Source organism: Morus notabilis, unplaced genomic scaffold, assembly GCF_000414095.1.
Source record: "Morus notabilis unplaced genomic scaffold, ASM41409v2 Scaffold332, whole genome shotgun sequence".
NCBI lineage: Eukaryota > Viridiplantae > Streptophyta > Magnoliopsida > Rosales > Moraceae > Morus > Morus notabilis.
The window spans coordinates 447802-471857 of NW_010361195.1; the positions used below are offsets into that span (position 1 = coordinate 447802).

Genomic DNA, 24056 nt, shown 5'->3' on the forward strand with positions numbered 1-24056 from the left:
TGTAAAATTACTTTGCATGACATGAGATACAACAAACAATCCATTACAATATACATGACACTCAAACTATTGGTTCTACTGAAAGGCAAGGAGGATTTTTTCATGAATTCTTTCCAATTGGGGTGGAGGGTGACTCCCAAAAAAGATAACTCGAGCTTTACAATAAATAAATCTGCGGCTATTTTAAAATGTCCTCCACCTTCCTTGTAGGTTTTTTTTTTTATATTTAAATTTTTGAATTTTTTATTTATTGATACGACAACAAACTTAATGCCGATTTTATTAATCTTTTCTCAATCCAACACTTATACGCTACATATTTAACATGAAATTACACAAAAAAAAATAAATCTAAATAGATTACGATGACTATATTAATATTTGAAACAGTAGACTGGTCCTTATAACAAAAGCTGAATATCGAGTTCTCGGCTAAAGTTTTGTACTGGCTCCAAAATTTACTTGGCGAGCTCTAGGTTTTTCTATCCCGCAGCCGCCTATTATTTTATGCGACGACATTGGATCCACTTTCCTTTTAATCAATTTGGTTTTTTACTCACAAATCAAACATATAATGTCCTCTATTATCCTTTTGTTCGTGATCATGAAACTCATGGCACATTTGATTTTCCTACATCTCCTCCATAGTTTAGAGCTACTGTCAGCTCCGACTTTTCAGCAACTTCGAATTAAGATTAGTATTGCTTGGGCATGTATGAGATTCTAATAGTTTAGGGCCTAAAGTATCAGTCCGACTCAAGGGTCAGAGCTGGGCCAGGCTGAGCACGGGTCAACTGACTGGCTCAAGACCAGCCTGTTTTACCCAGCTCAAACTTAATAATATTAATCATAATAATAATAATAATAGTAGTATGTAGTAATAAGTAATTAAAAAAAAAAAAGAGAAACAGTACCCTTAAACTAGCCCAAGCAAGACTTCCAAAGTTCACGTGAGTCATGTTCTCGATCTATATGGAGGAATTTTATTAATCAATTTTCGTTGATTAGAACTTTCATTATAGAAGATTAATACAAATTAATTTTAGAGATACTGAAATTACTTATCATATTCATATTAGTTTTGATTTCCAATCCTCAAGAAATCTTCAGCACAGCATCATATCTTTCCGTCCCTTAAACCATTAAAATAGATTCCCAATATCGAATGCAATTTATACTAATCTTACGCCATCAAACTGATTGCGTGCTTGAGTTTTATACTTTTACTGAGTGCACGTTTGCTGTATATTTGAAAAATGGAGGTCTTTTCCTTCGAAATTCAAAGAAGATGATGTAGAATTGTATAAATTCTCGTGGGGTTTTTCTAGGTTTGATCTTGTAATAATGTAAAGAAATTGAAGAGAATAAGAATCCTTTGAAATCTGTTTCCAACTGAAAGCATGGAGTAAAGAATTTTTTTTTTTGTGAAAAAAGGAAAAAAAAAAGACAACTTAAGGATTATTTAAAAAATAAAAGATTCAAATTTTAATTATGTATCTTTTAAAAGACCGACATATTTCATATCTTTCTTATATATATATATGCTTTTTACTGTAGAAAAACTTAAATTCTAAACTCGAATCAACGAAGTGAACGGGGCCAATATGAAAAGGAAGATTATTCTAATAATTTCATGGGTTTCCCCAGAAACGGCCAGTACCTGGCCTCTTTAATTCCGTATCAAATTTAATTAACCCATATGATCCGAATTGCTTGTAAAATAACTAGGGCTCAACAAAACAGATCAGTTGGATGCTTAGAGCAAACGTATGCCACATAAAGAATATGCATTTTGCTTGATGTGACCAGGATTATTGCTACATATACGAGCACACTTCTAAACAACCCAACGGGAGAATCAGGTTGAGAAATTGAGGTATAAGGTATATTCACACGTTTTTGTTTAACAACTCAGACTTCCCAAGTCGGATTGTTTAGCATTTTTCTATATATGCAAGTATATATGCATGTATAAATGAGTATACATATATTTACCTATTGCGAAATTGAGGTAAAAATTTCGATAGTTACTCTAATATTATTAATGGGCATTATTATTTTATCCGTGTGATACTAATTAAAAGGTTGTAATAAATTAGATAGTTGATAAAAAATAAAATAAAATGTATGACAATTAATAAAATTAAATTCTTATCACATCATATCATTAAATTTCTATATTTAATGAATATTCACAGATAAAACATAATCATTAAAAATTTATATATATATATATATATCACATATCATATATCTATTTGTCTTCTAATATGCATGACATTAAAACGTTATTTATTTGCATTCATTCGTTAGAAAAATTGGCACCTCCATCCAATAATGGCCCGTGGTCGTGATCATGATCATTTTCTTTATCTATAGTGAATTCTGTTTCTATTGATTCCATATACGACTATATATGCATGTACATAAAGGGGTCGAAGTTGCTACTTTCTTGAACATGAGCACGATCCAGCTAACCTTCAGCATACTCATCTTAATTGTATTACTTTCAAATAAATTTAGGTGCTATATTTAGAGTAACTTTTTTTTATTATTTATTCTAACTTATATATAGCAGCAGAAGAAAATGGGGCTGCATACAATAATTTATGAATCTGAATTATATATATCTTTTAAGAGTGTAACATGAATTATTACTATAATGCTAGCTAGTGAATAATAACTACAACGACGTTAATCTTACTTTTTGAGTAGAGTTCGAGTAAAAGACTATAAATACGCAGCACACTGACTTTAACCTAATTAAAGAGAAACTCCAAGTTGTACCATACAATTGCTATGTGACTCTTTTTTTGTTCTCTTTTTTTTTTTTTTTTTTTTTTTTTTTTTTTTTTTCCAGCTCAGGGCAGTGTAATTAGGTTTTCTAACTCTATTTCTCGTATATGCAAGTAGCTTATAGGACATTTCATGAACGAGTACTGTCATGCATAATTAATTATGTAATTGCTAATTTATAACTACATTGTTTTTCTAGACTATGATAATTTTAATTTTAACGCAAAATTAAGCACACGATATATGAAAAATGCTATATAACCTTATTATTACTCAAAAAAATTTGATTAAACGACAACTAGCTAGTATCAAGTGAGCACATGCTTAATTCTAGGTTAGTTAGGTTGGTACCCCCATGCTAACTAACATATATTACTGTTGAGATTTGTTTCCCAAATTTTGTATTGATTGTTGGGTTTGTTTTTTGAATTTTGTATTGATTCTATTCGTTATGTGATTGGCATTATTTTGGCAATGATTGACTGGTTAATTGTGTTTGAGAATAGATGTGCAGCTGGCAAGTTCTTTATAGAAGGTTTCTGTAAGATTTGGAAACTTAATTTAGTTTCTTCTTTTGAAAGTCAACTATTGATCCAAAGATAATAAATTGAGAATTGGTGATTTGATTGATATTTGATGGAGATTTCGTAGCTGGATGATCTTCCTCTGTCTCCTAAGAACGTGTGCAGGTTCATATATCAGTTTCGGGAAGGTTTCAGCAGAAAGTAGATTGATACAGACTGGTTTGGAAAAAGTCGACCATGACAGCTATGTTGCAGTTATTGTTGCAACAAGGATCTACAACAGATTTGGTTCAGCGAATTAATTGAAGAGGTCGTCAAGCTGTTATCATTTTTGCTTATTTATTCAAAGAGTCTATTGTATCTATGTACACCTTTGGATTAGTTTTGCTGGGTTGTGAGAGAGGTGAGCACTTGTATTCAAGAGAGATGATTTGAGTGTTTTTTGAGAGAAAAACTTAGTTGGAGGGATTCCAATGTTAAAAAGTCGAGGGGATCTCGCTGTTCAAGTCCATTGGGAAATTGCAAGTTCATAGGCGTCTTCTTAGAGAGGGAGTCTTGAGTAGATTAAGTCCAATTGAACTTTAAAAGAGTTCTTAGTAGATTGTTCATCATCTAGGCGTGGCCCTGCGGAGTAGGTTGTGACTGAACCGCGATACCATTTCTCTCATGTTCTTTTATTTTACGTCTCTATATTATTTATATTGTCCTATAAAGTATTAAAAGACTCAAACCGATACCAACAATTACTAAACAAAAAAAAATATATATAGAAGAATCAAGAAGAAATAACAACTCCAGAGCACTTGGACTAAAAACTATAGATCATGAGAAGCACATCATAAGAAACAACTAACAAGATTTAGTGCATGTTTTATATATAACTTGGAAGAATATTCTATTGTAAGGCTCAAAGAGAATTATTTTTACCGTGGTGAACGTTACTGAAGTACTATATCTATAATTAGTTTTCTCTCATCTGATCAGTAGATTTTTGTTATTTTTGTTCCTTTTTATTTATTAATTGATAATTGATATATTCTTTTTAAGAAATATTTGATAATATTTTACTATGATATAATCTTCAAATATCCATACTATCCATACTATATTTTTTAATTTGTTTGAGTTATTAAATATTTATTTTGAGCTTTATACCAAACGTGTTATTTTTTTATTATAAGAAAAACGTTAAGAAATTAGAAAAAAAAAAAAATTCATGAACAACGAAGTGGAGAAAAAAGACAACGATATATTTCAAGTTAAACACCAAACCAAGCGAGAAAGAGTAGTATACAATTGAATCCTAAAATCTCAAACATGACAAATAACATAATATATATCTAGTCTCAGAGAATCCCCAAAAGGGATATACTTCCCCAATTCGTCTCTCTTCTACTTAAGGGTGACAAAAAAGTCGCCCTTGAAAGCTCGCATTTATCAACCATCCCAATTTAACCATATACACTCACTCATTAATGTAGACACGTTTAGCTAGCTCCCTTTTTTCTTTTCTTTTGTATTTATCTAGCTATTTGTTTCTTCTTCTTTTTTTTATTATATATTCATACATAGACTAAAATTATCTGTGTAATTTTAATGTTTTAAATAGTGTCTAAACAACTATATTATACCACATTATTTAAAAATTTAAAATATTTTATTTTTACATTAATATTTAATTTAATTAAATGACATGACACAATTTAATTAATTAGACATCATTTAAGATACTTAAAATTGAACAAATAGCTTGAATTCATATGTGCTTTATACATATACGTATATATACACATATATTTACTCACTTTAATTAATTTTACATTTTAATGTCCCATCTAACTCCGACCCATCCCTATCCCTTCCCCCACGTATGATAATTATATCACTACAAAAAAACTTCACAAAACCCAACTGCCCAACCCTCTCCCAACTTATTATCTAGTACTAATCATCCTCACAAACATACCAAAAAATATTTATAAAAACCCCATCTCCACTTTCACCGCCACTCTTTGAAACAAAAACAAAAAACAAACTAACTCCCTCATCTCTCTCCACATCCCAAAATGGCTTCGCCGGACTCATTTTCTGGCGACGGTGACTCGAAACGAAAGAAGGCGGATCAAGAAAATAATAGTGTTAATAAGAATCAAAGGAAAGTCTCGTTGCTGAAACTCTTTACGTTCGCCGACTTCTACGACTGTGTTTTGATGGCGATCGGATCGATTGGCGCCTGTATCCACGGTGCTTCGGTGCCTATTTTTTTTATCTTCTTTGGTCAGTTGATAAATGTCATTGGAATGGCTTATCTCTTCCCAAAAGAAGCTTCCCACAAAGTTGCAAAGGTAAATATAAATATAAATATATATATGTATATATATATTATAGAGAAATGAATCAAAAAATATATGGCCATGTCTTTTTCTGTTCTTTTTTTCAAAAATAATATATGTTTGTTTATATATATGCACACAATAAGGGACAATTAGCCCCATCTTTGAAGTGACAGTGAAAAGTATATTTTTATTTTTTTTCTTTTATTATTATTATTATTATTTTTTTGAAAGAAAAGAAGAGATCATGTAAAGGGTAATATTTAGATTTTGATGCATGTATGAAAGGAATTACCCATTATGTCCAAAATGAGTGAATTTCTTCATTTTGTTTCTTTGTGTTGTTTCGTGCAGTACTCGTTGGATTTTGTTTATCTAAGTATAGCTATATTGTTTTCATCGTGGACAGGTATGCGTTAATGATATTTTTTTTTCATTTTTATTAATTATCTTCATAGTTGTGTGTGATTTTCACATCATGCACGTGAAAATTGTTTCTCACTTGATTCAATTTTTAATTATTAAATTATGTAATTGGTTTGCATATATAATAACACTATTATCATTGTATACGGGTTTGGGAATTAATTACAGAGGTGGCTTGTTGGATGCATACTGGGGAAAGGCAAGCAGCCAAAATGAGAATGGCATATTTGAGGGCAATGTTGAGTCAAGATATAAGTCTTTTTGACACTGAAGCTTCCACCGGAGAAGTTATATCTGCAATTACAAGTGATATTATTGTTGTTCAAGATGCCCTCTCTGAGAAGGTATTTCTATTTTGTTTGTTTATTTATTTATTTATTTATTTATGGTTGTACTTTGTGTTACATTTTAATGCAATTATATGGCTATTATTGTTAATAGAGGTTCCTATTTTTATCCTTATTCTCACGTCTAGTGGTTATTTTCTAACTGGATCTCAGCAACCACAATATACATACATATATATAGAGGGTCCACTAAGGTTTTTATGAAATATAACACACACACATATATATATATATATATATATATAACATAATATATATAAAATAAACCTTGCCATCTCAGAAAACTTTATTTTATCCAATCATTTTCTGTCATGTAGAGTCGCATAATTCATGATGACAAAGATAACAATTATATTATCTTATACATAAGAAAGTAACTCAGGAGAATTAGTTATTAATATTTTTTTTTTCCTTTGGGTAGTTGAACGGATGTTTGAAGTTTGAACAACCCTTGTGTTTTTTGTTTTGTTTTGTTTAATTTGATAAATAACAACACTTTTGTTTAAAGATCCGAGTGGAAAGCTGAATTTGGAATAAATGCAAGGGTTAACTGTTAGCATTTATTAGCCGGTTGGAGCGTTGTGGGTGTGTGCCAGCCAGGTGCATGTTGGGTTTAAATGTTTAATTATTTATTATAGGGCTCTTTTTTTCTCACTTTTGCCAGCTCAAACTGGACAATCTTAAATTAATTACCAGAATTTTAGACTACAACTTTTTAGATCTGAAGGGTAATTAATCTTATTTATGCCCTAGAAGTTTCCGTTATTCTTTACTTTTTCAGAAAAATAAATAAATAAATAAATAAATAAATAAATAAAGACATTCCTCTTCTCTTGTGGTATTTTGACCGACTCGTGATTCTTTTGGCAAAAACTGACGGTCAAATCCAATTCTAATTAATAAATTATGCACCAGTTAACAGCACTGTTTCAGCTAGGGGGAAAAAATTATCATATTGCATTTTCCTCATTTTAATTAGATAAGGAGGAAAAAACCATACATTAATATTAAATTGGTGCCGTGACCAATATCGCTCTAGGACATGGATGACATGCTATTTGTACGTGAACGTTTTAATGATCTCTCTTTCTCTGAGCTGTACACTGTCCCGTGTTCATAACTCTGATCTGTTACTGCGTGCTCCTGGCCGAGCAAATATAAGTGGAAATCCATATAAAGATATATAATTAATTTGTTTTATACATATATATATAGATTTTTTACGGTTTTTTAAAAGTACGCAATATGCAGAAGTGAAGGGTAATATATAAGATGATATTTACACTAACACTAAAAATGTCTAAAACTAAAAAAAAAACAAAAAAATAGTTATTAAAGATTATTATTTCATCAATATAATTTCTGTGTTACGTTAAATATCTTTTTTTTTATTATATTACTTAAATTGCATGCATGATAAAATTAAAGGGTATATATATATATATATATATTTATATAGTTAATACATGTGTGAGTGGGTGGTTGTGGATGTAGGTAGGGAATTTCATGCACTACATGAGCAGATTCGTGGTGGGATTCATAATTGGGTTCGCTCGGGTGTGGCAGATAAGTTTGGTGACACTTTCCATTGTGCCATTAATTGCACTCGCAGGTGGTGTCTACGCCTACATCGCCACTGGTCTCATTGCTAGAGTTCGCAAATCTTATGTCAAGGCTGGCGAGATCGCTGAAGAGGTCTCTCTCTCTCTCCTACTCCCTTTCTCTCTCACGTGACAAAATTAGTGACACGTAAATATTTGACATTTATCAGTCTATGATTAAACCAAAGAAATTTATCTGGTGTTTTTTTTTTTTTTTTTTTTTAAAAAAACCCCTTTTTTTTTTTTTTTTTTTTAGAAACACCGGTCTCTATTATTTATTAACCGTTGAATGTGTATTATTTTTTTAATTTAATTTATCTTTTAATCAAATTTAATACAGATATGACGATTAATAAATAAGAAACACCAGCAAAGTCTTAAAAAACAATTGATTGGGTACAGTTATTTAAACATCATATTTGAACGATCTGAAATGTGTTATACTTATAAGGTATTATATATATATATATATAATACCCTTATATTCTTCTTACCACGTGCCACTGTGACAATTTCATAATTTTTTTCTTTTTTTTTTTGAAAGAGATATGTAGTTTTATATTTCATTATTTTTTTTGTTGGTTCTTTTCCTAATAAGGAATATACAGATTTGTCCACCATTGGTTGATAAGAAAAGTGAGAATCTTGTATTACTCCTAACAAAAAAATGGAAAAAAAAAGATGTTATTGAGTAATATATACAATCATATATAGATGTTGGCATGATTGTTTTGGGTGTCTAGATTTGGTGATAAGCACATTGACAAATTTTTGTTACTTACTAATTTGAATGTCATATTGTATGTTGATCTTCAGGTGATAGGAAATGTAAGAACAGTGCAAGCATTTGCAGGAGAGGAAAGGGCAGTGAGACTGTACAAGTCAGCATTGGCACATACATACAAGTACGGGAGAAAAGCAGGTCTAGCCAAGGGTCTTGGCTTGGGTTTCATGCACTGCACACTCTTCCTTTCCTGGGCATTGCTTGTCTGGTACACCAGCGTCGTCGTTCACAAAAGCATCGCCAATGGCGGCGACTCCTTCACCACCATGCTCAATGTTGTCATTGCTGGCCTGTTAGTAACTCAATCTTCTTGTTACTTTTTCTAATTTTATATACATTTATTAATTCAATCTCTTTTAGGCATGACAAAGTTAACATAGTTTAGATGTGTGTGTAGTCAATTAATATTGTTGCATATCAAATTGGAAACTTCCCAATTTTATGTGAAAATGTTGACTTAGTGGCACTGCTTTGTTTTGATATATAGAAGAACATAATGGAGTCTTTAGGTAGTGAAGGGAAAATATCTTGAATTATAACACCTGTTTGTTCAGTGGGTTTGAATCATAATTCCAAACTCGAATTTGGAATCTAATCTGGATTGGTGGTTCGGATTTCGGAAAAGGAAAACTTGGATTAGATTCCAAATCCAAATTGAGAATTGGGATTCAAACTCGCGAATTGAACAATTGCTAGACATATTTTTATTTCCTGAGTAGATTCATTCATTCATCTCATTTTGTTTATTGGAACTTGTTTAATGAGTTGATTTTCTTATATGTTGGGATCACTCCCAGCTTGTCCATGGTAAATTTTGCATCTAAAGACGTGAAACATAACTCAAAAGTGTTTGTCATGTATTGCTTGTCAGGTCACTTGGACAAGCTGCATTGGACATTTCTGCATTTGTTCGAGCCAAGGCAGCTGCATATCCCATATTCGAGATGATAGAGAGGAACACGACGAGCAAAGCAAGCGCCACCATGTCTGGCAGGAAGCTAAACAAATTGGAGGGACACATCCAATTCAACAATGTGTCTTTCAGTTACCCATCTCGGCCTGATGTAACAATCTTCAACAAGCTTTGCCTTGACATCCCTGCAGGGAAGATTGTTGCCTTTGTGGGGGGAAGTGGCTCGGGGAAAAGCACAGTAATCTCGTTGATTGAGCGCTTCTACGAGCCCCATTCGGGAGAGATACTACTGGATGGGACCAATATCAAAGAGCTTGACCTCAAGTGGATGAGACGACAAATTGGACTGGTTAATCAGGAGCCTGCTCTCTTTGCAACAAGTATTAGGGAGAACATTCTTTATGGGAAAGATGAGGCTACCCTTGATGAGATCACTAGCGCGGCTAAACTTTCAGAGGCTATCTCCTTCATAAACAACCTCCCTGATAGGTTTGAAACTCAGGTACAGAAACAACTCAAGAATATTTCTAATATTCTTACTTGCAATTGAACTTGGTTTACTTTTTCATTTCAACCCTTCTTTATATGTTCTTGGGAAATGCATCATTGTGTTAGATGATGGACACAAAATTGTAGTATTGTTGATTGAAGAACTCACAAGAGGTTGTTATTGTTTATATGGAATAGGTGAAGTAAAAATGCGTAACTTGTTTATGTGAACTTAATTAGAAAGGAAATCAATCTTAAGAACATACAAATTTCCACCTTCTACATTTTTTATAATATAATGATGTTTGGAGTGACTAAAAATTTCAACTCTTCTATTTCAGGTTGGGGAGAGAGGTATACAATTGTCGGGTGGACAAAAGCAAAGGATTGCAATATCAAGGGCAATAGTGAAGAACCCATCAATTCTTTTACTTGATGAAGCAACAAGTGCTCTAGACGCAGAGTCAGAGAAGAGTGTGCAGGAGGCACTTGATCGTGTCATGGTGGGACGAACAACTGTCGTGGTTGCTCATCGCCTTTCAACCATCAGAAATGCGGATATAATTGCTGTTGTTCAAGAGGGGAAGATAGTGGAAACCGGGTGCCATGAGGACCTCATTTCGAATCCAAACAGTGTCTATGCGTCGCTTGTTCAGCTTCAAGAGGCTGCCCCTCTGCAGCGCCTTCCCTCTGTTGGTCCTAACTTGGGGCGCCCACCAAGGTAATTCATTCACAACCTGTACTTTTCATCAACATACTTGATATGTTATCCTGCTATTTGTTTTACATCTTCCATTTGTGTTGCAGCATTAAGTACTCAAGGGAATTGTCACGCACAACGACAAGTTTTGGGGCTAGCTTCCGTTCGGATAAAGAATCTATTGGCCGTAATGGAGCAGATGGGACGGAGAGTGTAAAGAAAACACACGTTTCAGCAAAAAGACTGTATTCTATGGTTGGACCTGACTGGCTTTATGGGGTGTGTGGCACATTTTGCGCTTTCATTGCAGGAGCACAAATGCCTCTTTTTGCTCTTGGGATTTCCCATGCTCTTGTGTCCTATTACATGGACTGGGACACAACAAAGCGTGAGATAAAAAAGATCTCTTTACTCTTCTGTGGTGCTTCTGTTTTAACTGTCATTGTTCATGCCATTGAGCATCTTTGTTTCGGAACCATGGGAGAGAGACTCACTCTTCGTGTGCGAGAAAGGATGTTTTCGGGTAAGTTAGAGCACATCATAATTTGCGTTGTTAAGTTGACTTCATACTAAAGTGAAGCTCTTTTTTGGTTTTTGGTGAAGATTAATAGTTTTGATGACTCTTTTGCTATTTTCAGCCATGTTAAGGAATGAGATCGGATGGTTCGATGACACGGACAACACTAGTTCTATGCTCTCATCGCGTCTAGAGAGCGATGCAACTTTGTTAAAAACAATTGTTGTTGATCGTTCCACAATTCTCTTGCAGAATGTAGGCTTGGTTGTTGCCTCATTCATCATAGCTTTCCTTTTGAACTGGAGGATCACACTTGTAGTCTTGGCCACATATCCATTAATCATTAGTGGTCACATCAGTGAGGTCTTTTAACATTCTTATCTTCTGATAATGAGTAAAGAATTCCATAGCACATGAATGACTCCTTTTCTCCTTTTTGTTTTTTGATTCATTTAACAGAAACTCTTCATGCAAGGCTACGGTGGCAACTTGAGCAAAGCATATCTGAAGGCTAACATGCTAGCAGGTGAGGCGGTGAGTAACATACGAACTGTCGCTGCATTTTGCGCCGAGGAGAAGGTCCTTGACCTCTATGCCCGTGAACTTGCTGATCCTTCGAAACGCTCATTTACTCGCGGTCAGATTGCTGGGATATTCTATGGTATATCCCAGTTCTTCATCTTCTCATCCTATGGCCTGGCCTTATGGTATGTTATCTCCTCGGTTCTTTGCCATGATATGCCTTACATGATTGTACCTCATTCTAGGGAAAAAAAAAATGACTATCTCGTCATAAAAATTAGTTTTTGATTAGATTTTTGCTCCTTAACTACTTCCCCCGTTCAGTAAATCCAAAATGTTAGAAGAACTAAAGAGGATTTGATAAGATCTAAGGCAATTCTCAAGAAATGAGAAGAATTGAGAAGAGAAAGATGAATCTTTATTGAATGAAAGAATGAATTACAATGCAGTGATTCGAGGTACTGCTAACCTCCCCTTGCTCAACCTAAGCCAAGACTTCCTCAAACTCCAGTATTTTTCCTCCTCTCCCTCAATTCCCGAACCCCCCTTTTAATACCCCTGCCTTCTCTAACTAATTCCCTCCCCAACTAAAGTCCACAGTAACTAACTAATAACATCATTTCTAACAAACTACTAACTTCTCTAACCAATTAACAAGTTCCTATCATTACTCCCGCTCCAAACAAACACCTTGTCCTCAAGGTGTAAGTCAAGAAATTGCAGCCGAATGACTCCACTTCCTTCCCATATCGATGAGCTTGAATCTTGGAACGTCAAATGGAGCATTGACTCTAGGAGAGTTAAGCTCAGCAGTGACGAAGGCTACAACAGAGAGGCTTGGAACCATGAACTCGGTAGCGACGATCCCAACAACAATGGGTCCTAAAGCAGTGAACCAGATAAACGTTGGGTTTTGAAGTTGCAAACCCACCAATTTCAAGTCTGCCATTTGCAAACTTCCTAATTTGAACTCTAGGCACACCAATTTATGCATACCTTGCCCCAAACTGGCTGAAATTTCGAGGGTGAACTCCAATTGCACCAAAATTAGCCTCAATCTTGCTGGAATTAGGAAGTCCAGCCCCAACCTTGCTAAAGTTGCCCTGTCCACACAGGCAGACCAAAAAACAGCCCTGATTTCACCAGAACTCACGCCTAAATTCCCGATTCCGGCCCCAAACACGCTGGTGCTGGGAGGCCCATCCCCAATTGCGCCAGAATCTCGGCACCCAATCCAAATCCGGCCGGAATTTCGGAACCTAGTCCAACCCTTGTTGGAATTCGCCCTGAAAATCCCTGACCCAGTCCCAATCACGCTGGAAGACGAAGACCTAGTCAAAATTGCTCCAAAATCAGCCGTAACGACTCTTGAATTCAAAGACCCAGTCCTTAAATCCCGAGACGCAGTCTCCAAATCGCCGAAATTGGAACCTATCCCGCCGGAGTTGCTAACCCCAACCCTAATCACATGAAGATAGGAACCCATCGGACCGGAATCGTGAAACCCAGTCCCATAGACGCCCGATTCTGCCGTGACTCCGCAAGAATCTTCAAAATCGACACTTAAAACAGGTTGTGTCTCCTCCGTCGATGATTTCTGACGTTGCTCCGCCGCGATTCCCCACTCAAACGCCGACGTTGGTTCCCTAACCTCCACCGTCGACGATTTCGCTATCTCTGACACTGCCAAGAATCGCCTCTGTTCTTCCATCATCTTTCGAATCTGAGCAAAATTTTCCCTTACTTTTTTTCTAAATTCCCCAACTCCCTTCATCATTGATTCGTGAGTTTCTCTGATTTCTTTCTTTAACTCATCCAACCTTCCGTCGAATTCCTCTTCAGCCATGCCCAAAAGAGTACCGATTGACTTAGATCTGAGTGATATCGCACCAGATCGCGAAAAATTGCTCGGAGTGCCGTCAGCCTCATGCGATTCTAGATCTCTTCACGTTTTCTCTAAGGTCGTTCGTCGGTTTTGATGTTCCAAATCTGGTTGCGACGAGCCACCGCCAGAAACATGAGGTTCTGAAATCATTCCTACGTTCTGTGGCCAAACCTCCATATTCGTTTCCGAAAGCAATCTTTGTGTTGGTCTGAAACGTTGAAGCAAATTCATCTTGAATGCACTCCAACAAACAAATGGTCGTCTTCTATCCTCCCACTGAAACCACTGAAAAGCTTTACCTTCCATGAACTCCTCAATGAACATCACTTTTTCTTGCTCTGAAAATCGATTTTTCAAGAAATATTCTTCTACTCTTGCTATCCACGCATCCGGATCTTCTCCAGAAAACATTGGCTTCTCTAATTGCTGCCAACATCCTAATGTTCCCTCCATCTTCTCCAAATTTCGCCCAAGAAAGTGCTCTGATACCACTTGATAAGATCTAAGGCAATTCTCAAGAAATGAGAAGAATTGAGAAGAGAAAGATGAATCTTTATTGAATGAAAGAATGAATTACAATGCAGTGATTCGAGGTACTGCTAACCTCCCCTTGCTCAGCCTAAGCCAAGACTTCCTCAAACTCCAGTAGTTTTCCTCCTCTCCCTCAATTCCCGAACCCCCCTTTTAATATCCTCTGCCTTCTCTAACTAATTCCCTCCCCAACTAAAGTCCACAGTAACTAACTAATAACATCCTTTCTAACAAACTACTAACTTCTCTAACCAATTAACAAGTTCCTATCAGGATTCACTAGGCGAGTGGCTGACCTTTAAGAAGAGGTATGACCTTTCAAAGCCACAAAATGCGGCTTCTAAAGAAAGCTCTTTTGAGCAGGCTTTCAACCTTATTCCAGAGCTTCAATAAGACTTTATAAACTAAATTCTAAATAGCTTATTAAAAGATCTAAATGTGAATTTTGTCCCACTACACTTTTAAAAATTTGGCTCCAAACAGTTACTGAAAAGTCCTAACTTTTAGTTTTTTTCCTTTACTAAGTGCAAGCAAAAGTAATGTCAATCGGACCCTTACTAGCTTCGACATGTTCTTTTTTTCTTTCCTTTTTTTTTTTTTTTTAATATTCAGGTATGGTTCTATTTTGATGGGAAAGGAGCTAGCTAGCTTCAAATCTGTCATGAAATCTTTCATGGTTTTGATAGTGACTGCACTGGCCATGGGAGAGACTTTGGCATTGGCCCCTGATCTCTTGAAAGGAAACCAAATGGTCGCCTCGGTGTTCGAGGTATTGGATCGAAAGACAGAAGTAAGCGGGGACACAGGAGAAGACTTGACAACGGTAGACGGAACGATTGAGCTAAGGGATATCAAGTTTTGCTACCCTTCAAGACCAGAAGTAGTTATCTTTAAGGACTTCAATCTAAAAGTGCGATCGGGGAAGAGTATGGCATTGGTGGGGCAAAGTGGATCTGGTAAAAGCTCCGTGATTTCTCTGATACTCAGGTTCTATGATCCTACTGCTGGGAAAGTGTTGATAGATGGTAAGTTTTTTTGAACCAAAACAAAATCTTCTATTTGCTAAGGACCAACAAAAATCATAGCCAAGATTTGAACATTGAGGAAATTGCCTTGACATTGTTTGCTAAGACGAAATAATCATGTCTTTCTTTATGGTCTTCATCATTCAATTATTGACGATTTGTGTTATTTTTCTTTCTTAGTTTTAGATGTATCTTGAATTGTTTCATTCATGCCAAACAGAGAATCTTTTCTACATGTTCTAGAGGCCATTTTTTTTTTTTCAGAAAAGGATACATATCATGAAAAATAGTTTCATGATGTGTCAATCATAAAACTAAAATATAATTTTTGGAGGTCAAAAAGTTCAGTTTCATAGAACTTATAAAATTTTGACATATATATTCATAATAGTCATGATTTAAACTTTCATGATGTATATTATTGCTACGATATCAGGGAAGGATATCAAGAGACTCAAGATCAAGTCACTGAGGAAACACATTGGTCTAGTGCAACAAGAACCAGCTCTTTTTGCAACCACAATCTATGAGAACATTCTGTATGGAAAGGAAGGAGCTACCGAATCAGAAGTGATTGAAGCAGCCAAGCTTGCCAATGCTCACAGTTTCATCAGTGCACTTCCTGAAGGCTACTCAACCAAAGTCGGGGAGCGAGGAGTTCAGCTCTCCGGCGGCCAACGGCAAAGGGTGGCCATTGCCCGAGCTGTCCTAAAGAACCCGGAAATCTTGTTACTGGACGAGGCCACTAGCGCGCTAGACGTTGAGTCGGAGCGCGTGGTGCAACAAGCGCTTGACAGATTGATGAAGAACAGAACAACAGTCATCGTTGCTCATAGGCTGTCAACAATAAAAAATGCAGACCAAATTTCGGTGATACAAGATGGGAAGATAATAGAGCAAGGGACGCATTCAACTCTTATAGAAAACAAAAATGGAGCATATTACAAGTTAATAAACATACAGCAACAGCAACAGCAGCAACAGTAATACCAACATTTGAGAACATATATATATATATATATTATTCAAAAGATCCATAAGGATGGGGGCTTTTGTTTTAGTATTGTTGTATCCTTGTAATTTTGCTTTTCTTTTACCAAAAATATTGACTTGTTAATTGGAGAAATTGTTTTTGCTGAAAATAATGATATACATTGTTCAAAGAATGCTGTACAAAACATAATAAACTATGAAGTTCCTTTATTGGCTCCAAAAGCGTGTTTAATATGACTTCATCTGGAAGCTTATTAGATATTGGAGGAAATTATGCTTTCTTCAACCTATCTAGTTATTCAACAAGTAAATAACTCTTCTATTTATTTTATCTATCTATATGGTCTTGGACTATAAATAACGACTTTTCTTTAAAATTTAGTTATTTGGTTAACTCACTTACTTCTATTACGTTAATTTTAACTGTCGGAATTTTGGTTCTTATTTATAGTGACAATTATATGTCTCACGATATGAGATATTTGAGATTTTTTGCCTATGTGAGTTTTTTCAATACTTCAAATGAAAACAAATTTTGAAAAAAAAGAAGGTAATATATATTAGTGATTTATAATTTTCATTTTTGCTTACTTTTTCTTTTTTGAGATTTAGAAATAAGTAAGAAATGTGATGGCACCAAAGAGCTCTACAGATCCTTTCAACATAAAACGGTGAGTATTAATTTTCTTGTATTATTCTTGGCAGTTTCTCAATATCATTGGAAAGAAATTTTTTTTTTTATTTTATTAATAAAAGAACTTTATAACTAGCATCGCGTTGCTTTTTACACCTGTTAATGTTCGTTTAATCTTCTTAATAACTAAAGTTACTCGGAGGTGAACTAATATTAGTTTTTATATTGCAACACATTTCACTCAAATGAAAAACAAAAAAAATAAAATGAAATAAAAAAAATCAACATTTTTAAGTATGGGGAAAAAGAAACAACCCCTAGTTTGATCTATAAATGGATTTACTTTCAGAACTAAAAGAGGAGATATATCAAAACCTACGAAAAGTTTTTTCTTATACTTTTTAATTGCGCTTTCGATTTGCATTTATTGATTTGGACCAACACTAATTGTTATTAAGTTATTTTAGGAAGTAATTACGTAAAATGCTTAATATTAAACCTATATTTTTAAAAATATCGGCTATTATTTAATATTACTAGAATATTGGTTTGCTCTTTATAAGGCATTTTTTTCCGGTATTGCCCTTATTAGGTATTTTCGGTAATATTTTTTATATGGTTAGGTTTTATTTATTTGTTGACTTATTTTTCCTGATTACAATTTATATTTTTACTTACCTTTTTTAGTTTTATTTTTTAATAAACAGTATGATTTTGTGCTGATTTGTTTTTTTATTCTCTGGTTATTATTTTCCCTCTTTTTTCATTTTTTGAATTCTTTCGTCTGTGTTTCACGTTCATTGTTTGGGAGAGCAGCCTTCTTTCATATTGCCGGTCGTGATTTGCGTTCATTGACCTGCTACCCTACTTGGATTTCGTCGTTGATCATTGACTAGTAGTTGCAATGTTTTGTGTTTATTTCAATGATGATCTTTTTTTTCCCTTGCGCGTACGTATTTGTTTGTCTTTGAGCCCGTTTAATTCACTGATTTAAGTTTTTAATTCGAGTTGAGATGTGACTTTATGTGAGAGCTTTTTACTGTAATAAAAAAGTTAAATGTGATTGTTTCTGAAAGCTTTTTACTGTAGCAAAACTCAAATTCTAAATTCGAATCGGTGAAATAAACGGGTCTATTATCATTGTTATTTACTTTGGTTTACGTTACTGTTGTTGCTTTTCCTTTTATTTGCTCGTGTTATTAATATATTTGTTTTTGATATTGTTCTTTCGTTGTTGCTTTTGCTTGTGTTATTATTATTCTTCCATTATTGTTGCTAATGTTATTCTTTCATAATGCTTTTATTATTTAAATAATGAAATTATCTACTCTTTGCATATAATATATTCTCATATGTTTCATATCTAATTTAAATAATAAAATTATCTATTCTTTATTATGGTCTCATCATGTTTTTTCTTCATTGTAATGTTAAATGATTATTCATTGTTTTGTAATTTTCTTTCATTATGGTTTGATGATTATTTTAGAGAAAATATTTTCTTTCTCTTCATTTTTCTTGTGAGGTTTTATGTTTTTTTTTTTTTTTATAGAATTTTTCTTTCATTATGATCTAATAGAAAATATTTTCTTTATGTTCATATTTTCTTGTGAGGTTTTATGTTTCTTCTTTTTTAGAATTTTTCTTTCATTATGTTATGATCATATATCTTTTTTATTGTAATTTTTTTTAATGATTTTCCCAAATAATATTACTTATTGTTTTGCTTTTCATTTTCATTATGATCTAATCATTATTTTAGTGAAAATACTTATTCTTTCTGTATATATTTTTTAGTTTTTCTTTATTAGAATTTTTCATTCAACTTTTTGCTTCGCTTTTCGTTTTCATTATGGTCTAATAATTATTTTAGTGAAAATACTTATTATTTATGTACATATTTTCATAGTTTTGGTGTTTTAATGGCTGCCGGAGTCGATTTTAGTTTTGGGGTTTTTGACCCTTTTTTGTCGTGGTTGTAGAGTTTTTGGGGCTGCCTTTTTTTGTCTCTTAATGTGCAAATAGTTTATTCTTTTGTTTTTTTTTTCTTTTTTTGTTTAAATAAAAGAGTTGACTTCTCATTAGACAATTTCATTAAATACAATTGTTATAGTTTTTACAGTAGTTAACTTTTCTATATTTTTGTCTCACTTTGCATACATTTTCTGTGGTTTAATTATTTCTTTCTTTTTTCATTATACGAGGTTAAAAATGTCTTTATATATGTGATAGTCAATAATTTTATAAATAAACGAGAAAGTAGACATTATTTAAAATAATACTTTTAGGATAAGCATTTATGTAAATCACCCGTTATTTAGAGGTCGTTTCAACAGTAATATATTCGCACAAGCCGTGCCCATAACTAGTGTCATTTTCTGCAATACACAATCTAGACCAAATCCTAAAAGTGTTACATTGCTTGCATTATGCATCCACAAGTAAAATAAACAACATTTGATACATTCATTGCATAAATCAAGAAGGTAGAGCATACTATTTAACCAAAGACCCCAAGAAAGTAACTTAACAGGGACAAAAAAGAGAACTTTTTCAAGGAGTCCCAAAGGATGTACGCGTACGCCTTCTACCGGCGTATGTATGAACCGGCAAACAGCCTTCTACCGAGCATTCATGCGTCTTCCATCAACAATTCCAAATCTTTCTCTGAGTTCTTCATTTCCTAGATATGCATCACACAACCAAATGAATACAGATATCTACGCTGAACTGAAATCATAGATTATAAAAAACCAATAACCCAAAATTTGAAAGCATGCCATAAAATTGGGACATATTTCACTTACGTCATAATAACTTTATCAGCAGGCCAGGCAATTGTACAACCGACAGCTTCTTCAATAGAAGTCATCTCCGAAGTAGGTCTCCACAAAAATGCGTCGGGTTTTTTCACAACATCTACCCAAACTCTCATGGCATTTGGTCCAAGAGGAATATTATGAACCAAAGCTTTTGGATCAGTTGAAGACCTACGCCCTTCAGCAACAATCTCCCCAGACCCAGTCCAATCCATTATCTTGCACTTGTTCTGTAAGTTAGAATTAACAATATCCAACAAGGTATAAAATATAAATCGCAAAATTAATTCTTGACTTAACAAATGAAAATGTGTTTAGAATTATAAAATGAGGTTAGTCATCATAATTTTACCCTGGAAGGGAGAAGTGCATTTAGTTGCTCCTGATTTAGGAAAGACATATCCTACAAAAAAAGGAATGACAAAATATTGAGAAAAAACAAAAGTACACGAGGAATGTGTATAAGCATAACACTAGGGCTAGCAATATGAGTCACGACACGACATCACAACTTAAAAACGACACGACAACACGACTAGAAAACTACACGAATTTTGCGGGTTAAGGTTGAGAAAAAAGAAGTTCGGGTCATAATCAGGTCGACCTGAAATTGACACGAAAAATACAAGACAATTTCAAGTTAGACCCGCCTAACCCGAACACGACACGAAACTCGTAAAAAACTAAAAAATACATATATTTTTCATTACATATTTTTAATTTTATTATGAACTTGTGATATCATGATAGTTATACTTAAAATCTTATACTATTATTTACACAATTTCAATGGATGTTATTGTATTTTAGTATGTTATGAATTTTAAGTTATTTTTAATATGTAAAAAACTAAATAAAAGTACACAATTTTCATGTCAATTTCGGATTCACAAGTTAATTTCGTGTCACGAGTCATTTTTGTGTCATGTCAACCCGTAAAGTGGTCGTGTCGTGTTCGTGTTGCGATTTTTAAAAAATTTCTTGTCACATGTCGTGTTCGGGTTGACTGCAAATTTAGAAAGAAACGATCAAAACACGACACGTGATACGAATTGCCACCCCTACATAACACATCAGTTACTTGCCTGATTTTTCAGTAAAGCCTCTAATAAGGACTGCATATATGTCATTTTCTCCTTCAATTCTTTACATTCATCTTCCAATCGAGCAATGCGATCATCTTGTTCTGAACTTACGAAGGCTCTTGATCGGTCAATAGTATCAGGACCAAGGACTTTTGAAAGAACACTCTTTTTCACATTTGTAATAGAAGACAAGGGCGTCGTCTCCTGCTGTTCTTCCGTATTCCCCTAAACAAGTTGAACTGAAAATGCTCAATGCAATGAGAAGTAAATATGAATTAAATCCCACTAGTCCTTTAGCACTACAAAAAAATATTCATTGAATCCAAATAAAGTAGGGAGGAAACTTATGTTCGTACAACGGTTTCACCAGCAGCTGCAGTTATAAGTTCACCGTTTTTCTTTATATGTGCTTTCGCCCAAACAGCATCTCTAGAAGGTGGAGCCTTGCTTGTACTAGCTTTACTCTATATGTAAAATAATAAAGAAAAATAATACTTTAAAAAAAGAGAAACTGTTATATACATTTTTTATCACTTGATTAATAAAGACTAGGAAGTAGGAACAAACGGAATGTTACCATTTCATCAACCAGGCGAGCATATCCTTTGCGGCTACAAGTGTGCGGGACTAGTTTCTTCCTCATCTCTCTGAATCTGTCACTTTTAGCCTAATAGAGAACATTTATAACAACTAAAATGTATACTTAAAACATTTAGATAACATCTTTAATAACAAGAATCAACATCATACACATGCATTTTACAGGCTCATTTACTTCGCATCAAAAGGGAAAGGGAGAACTAGGAGTGATATCCTTACTCATCTAATAATATGTGTTTACTCACATAATCAGTAATGAGAGTTTAGTGTGCCCCACACAACATAGGGAATGAGGAAATGGAATACCAATCCTTACATCCCTCTCGGTATTGATTTCCTATCAAAGGGAATGAATACCAAACTTACTTGGATACTCTTAAATTCACATCCTATAATTGAATTATTACTTAATTATAAATAATATTTTAGTAATTATATTAATAAGATTACCATTTCTAAAGTTTAGTAAACACTACAAAAAAAAAAGGATTGTTTTTGTTTCCCATTATATCATCTAATAAACAAATAAACACTACAAAAACAGAATCAATGATCCTCACTCATATTATGTTCCTTTCCAAATCTCATTATATTCATTTATGGTTTGGTAAAGTGCCCTACATGTAAGAAATTCACCATGTACACGAATCTTCACTATTGTCACCCTACATTTGTAATAAAATAAAATTACAGATTTATGTACCTTGAATTCAGCACTTGTTTTTTCCCTCACAAAAGCTTTCCAATCAGCTTCAGACTTTATGTTCTTGGGTCTTAGTTTGAGTCTCTCTTCTTCGTTTGGCACTTCTCTTATTTTATTAACCAACCTTGATTTTGAGGATCTCCAAAGATTACCCATCTCCTTAAAGACATAAGCCTTTTGCCAATCTTCCTCAACCTTGTATCTTGCCTGAAAGATAATAGAACACGTGGGTAATCAGTATTGCAGTTTAAAGGATTAGAAGACTACAGAACTATGAAACAATTTCATACCTGAACAGCTTTCCACAATATCCCCTTCATCGTCTCAGTAAGCTTCCTCCAATCAACAATAGTTACCGGTACAATCTCCCTAACAAGTGGTCCTAAGAATGAAGACAAACTTACTGATCCAGGACCAATTGGCTGACCTTTTGTGTTGAATTTGACTTCAATCAGACCATCACTTTCTTCAGCGACGCCCTTTAATTTTGTAGGACCTCTTTTTCCTATAAGTCCTTGTGATTCTTCTATAGAGACTGGTGTTGTAACTTGAGGTTCTTTCTCACCTTCTTCCGAGTCATCTATTGGCTCATCATCCTCTAGAGATTGTTCATCATGCTCAAGACATTGTTCTATTTGCCCATCATCAACAGGACACTGTTCAATTGGCTCAGGACATTGTTCTATTGGCTCATCATCCTTGGGACAGTGTTCTATTGGCTCGTCATGCTCAGGATATTGTTCTCTAAGAGACTGTAAAAGAAGTGACAAATTATCTTCAGCTACTGGCTCATTATCCTCGGGATATTGTTCTCTTAGGGAGCGTAACTGAAGCATCAAGTTGTCTTCAGCTCTAGGCTCATCACTTTCCCGACATCGTTCTTTTAGGGTCTGTAAAAGAAGTGATTCCCACGTAAGATCAGCAGGTGAGTCATGCCTTTCTCTTATTAGGTTCACACGAGCTTGGTCAGGTGATTTTCTGGATGTTGTTGCAGTACTTGATCTCTTTTTTGAAGAAGAATTCACTTCTGAGGACACCTCCCTTTCTACTATTCTTGGAGCTTTTGTAGATGCATGCAAACCTAAATTATGTTTGGGAGGAAAAGAAGCTTCAGGAATAATGTTGACATCAAAGGAACATCGATGAGACCTCGTCTTGTTAGTTGGGGGATAACCTGTTACTGCATTTCTTTTCCCTAGTGATTTTTGAGGGGCTGCATTTGTCTCAATTATGGGAGAGTCATCTCTTGGTATTGTTCCAGAAAATGACCTGCTAGGAACATGCGAGGATGAATTCATGACTTCTTGCATTGGGGTTGCATACTTGTGTAGCGATTTCTTTTTCCAAGGCGGAACCTCTTTAAGTAAATCCTGAACAGGGTTTATCTCCCCATGTTCAGTTGAAGGTTCTTCTCCAAGTTTCAACTTCTTGCGAAGTGACCTCCTCCTTTCACTAAGCGCTTCTAGTAATTTTCCTGTGTGAGGGTTTGTAGGCTGGGGCTCTACTGCATTTAATTTCTCACTTGATTGACTTTTGCAAGGTTTCCTCTTCTTTTGACCAGCCATAAATGTCAACCTAACCGAAAAAGAAAGGAGGGTAAATGACATTTTTCCTCTTCTTTTGCCCAGCCATAAATGTCAACCTAACCGAAAAAGAAAGGAGGGTAAATGACATATAGCATTAATATGAAAACAATTAAAAACAAAACAAACAAAAGGGTAAACGTGATAAACTAAGGGTTTTTCATTTATTTGGGCGTTTCATCGATAAAAAGTTGATGCAATGCGAGAAAAGCAAATATAATTAAAATTCAGATAATCGAATGGAGC

The 24056-nt window shown here is 34.3% G+C and overlaps 2 protein-coding genes across 3 annotated transcripts; one reads left to right on the forward strand and one right to left on the reverse strand.

The window, feature by feature from the left end:
- The first annotated feature begins 5245 nt into the window (after window positions 1–5245).
- On the forward strand, window positions 5246–16647 carry LOC21400760 (ABC transporter B family member 2). Its single transcript, XM_024165955.1, has 12 exons — window positions 5246–5665; window positions 6008–6062; window positions 6248–6423; window positions 7921–8121; window positions 8844–9103; window positions 9683–10226; window positions 10555–10934; window positions 11021–11436; window positions 11552–11793; window positions 11890–12137; window positions 14981–15393; window positions 15830–16647. Exons 1-12 carry the CDS (start codon window positions 5387–5389, stop codon window positions 16378–16380), a joined length of 3765 nt encoding a protein of 1254 aa, XP_024021723.1. The 5' UTR covers window positions 5246–5386; the 3' UTR covers window positions 16381–16647.
- Window positions 16648–19320: 2673 nt separating this feature from the next.
- On the reverse strand, window positions 19321–23798 carry LOC21400762. Of its 2 annotated transcripts, none has more exons than XM_024165956.1 (8): window positions 22518–23798; window positions 22228–22434; window positions 21502–21591; window positions 21281–21388; window positions 20925–21149; window positions 20192–20242; window positions 19828–20069; window positions 19321–19694 (listed from the first exon to the last, which is right to left on the reverse strand). In XM_024165956.1, the coding sequence occupies exons 1-8, from the start codon at window positions 23790–23792 to the stop codon at window positions 19667–19669; spliced, it is 2226 nt and encodes a 741-aa protein (XP_024021724.1). In that variant the 5' UTR covers window positions 23793–23798; the 3' UTR covers window positions 19321–19666. The 2 variants fall into 2 exon arrangements, with proteins under 2 accessions (XP_024021724.1, XP_024021725.1); XM_024165957.1 differs by having other exon boundaries at window positions 19321–19703.
- Between the last annotated feature and the right edge of the window lie 258 nt (window positions 23799–24056).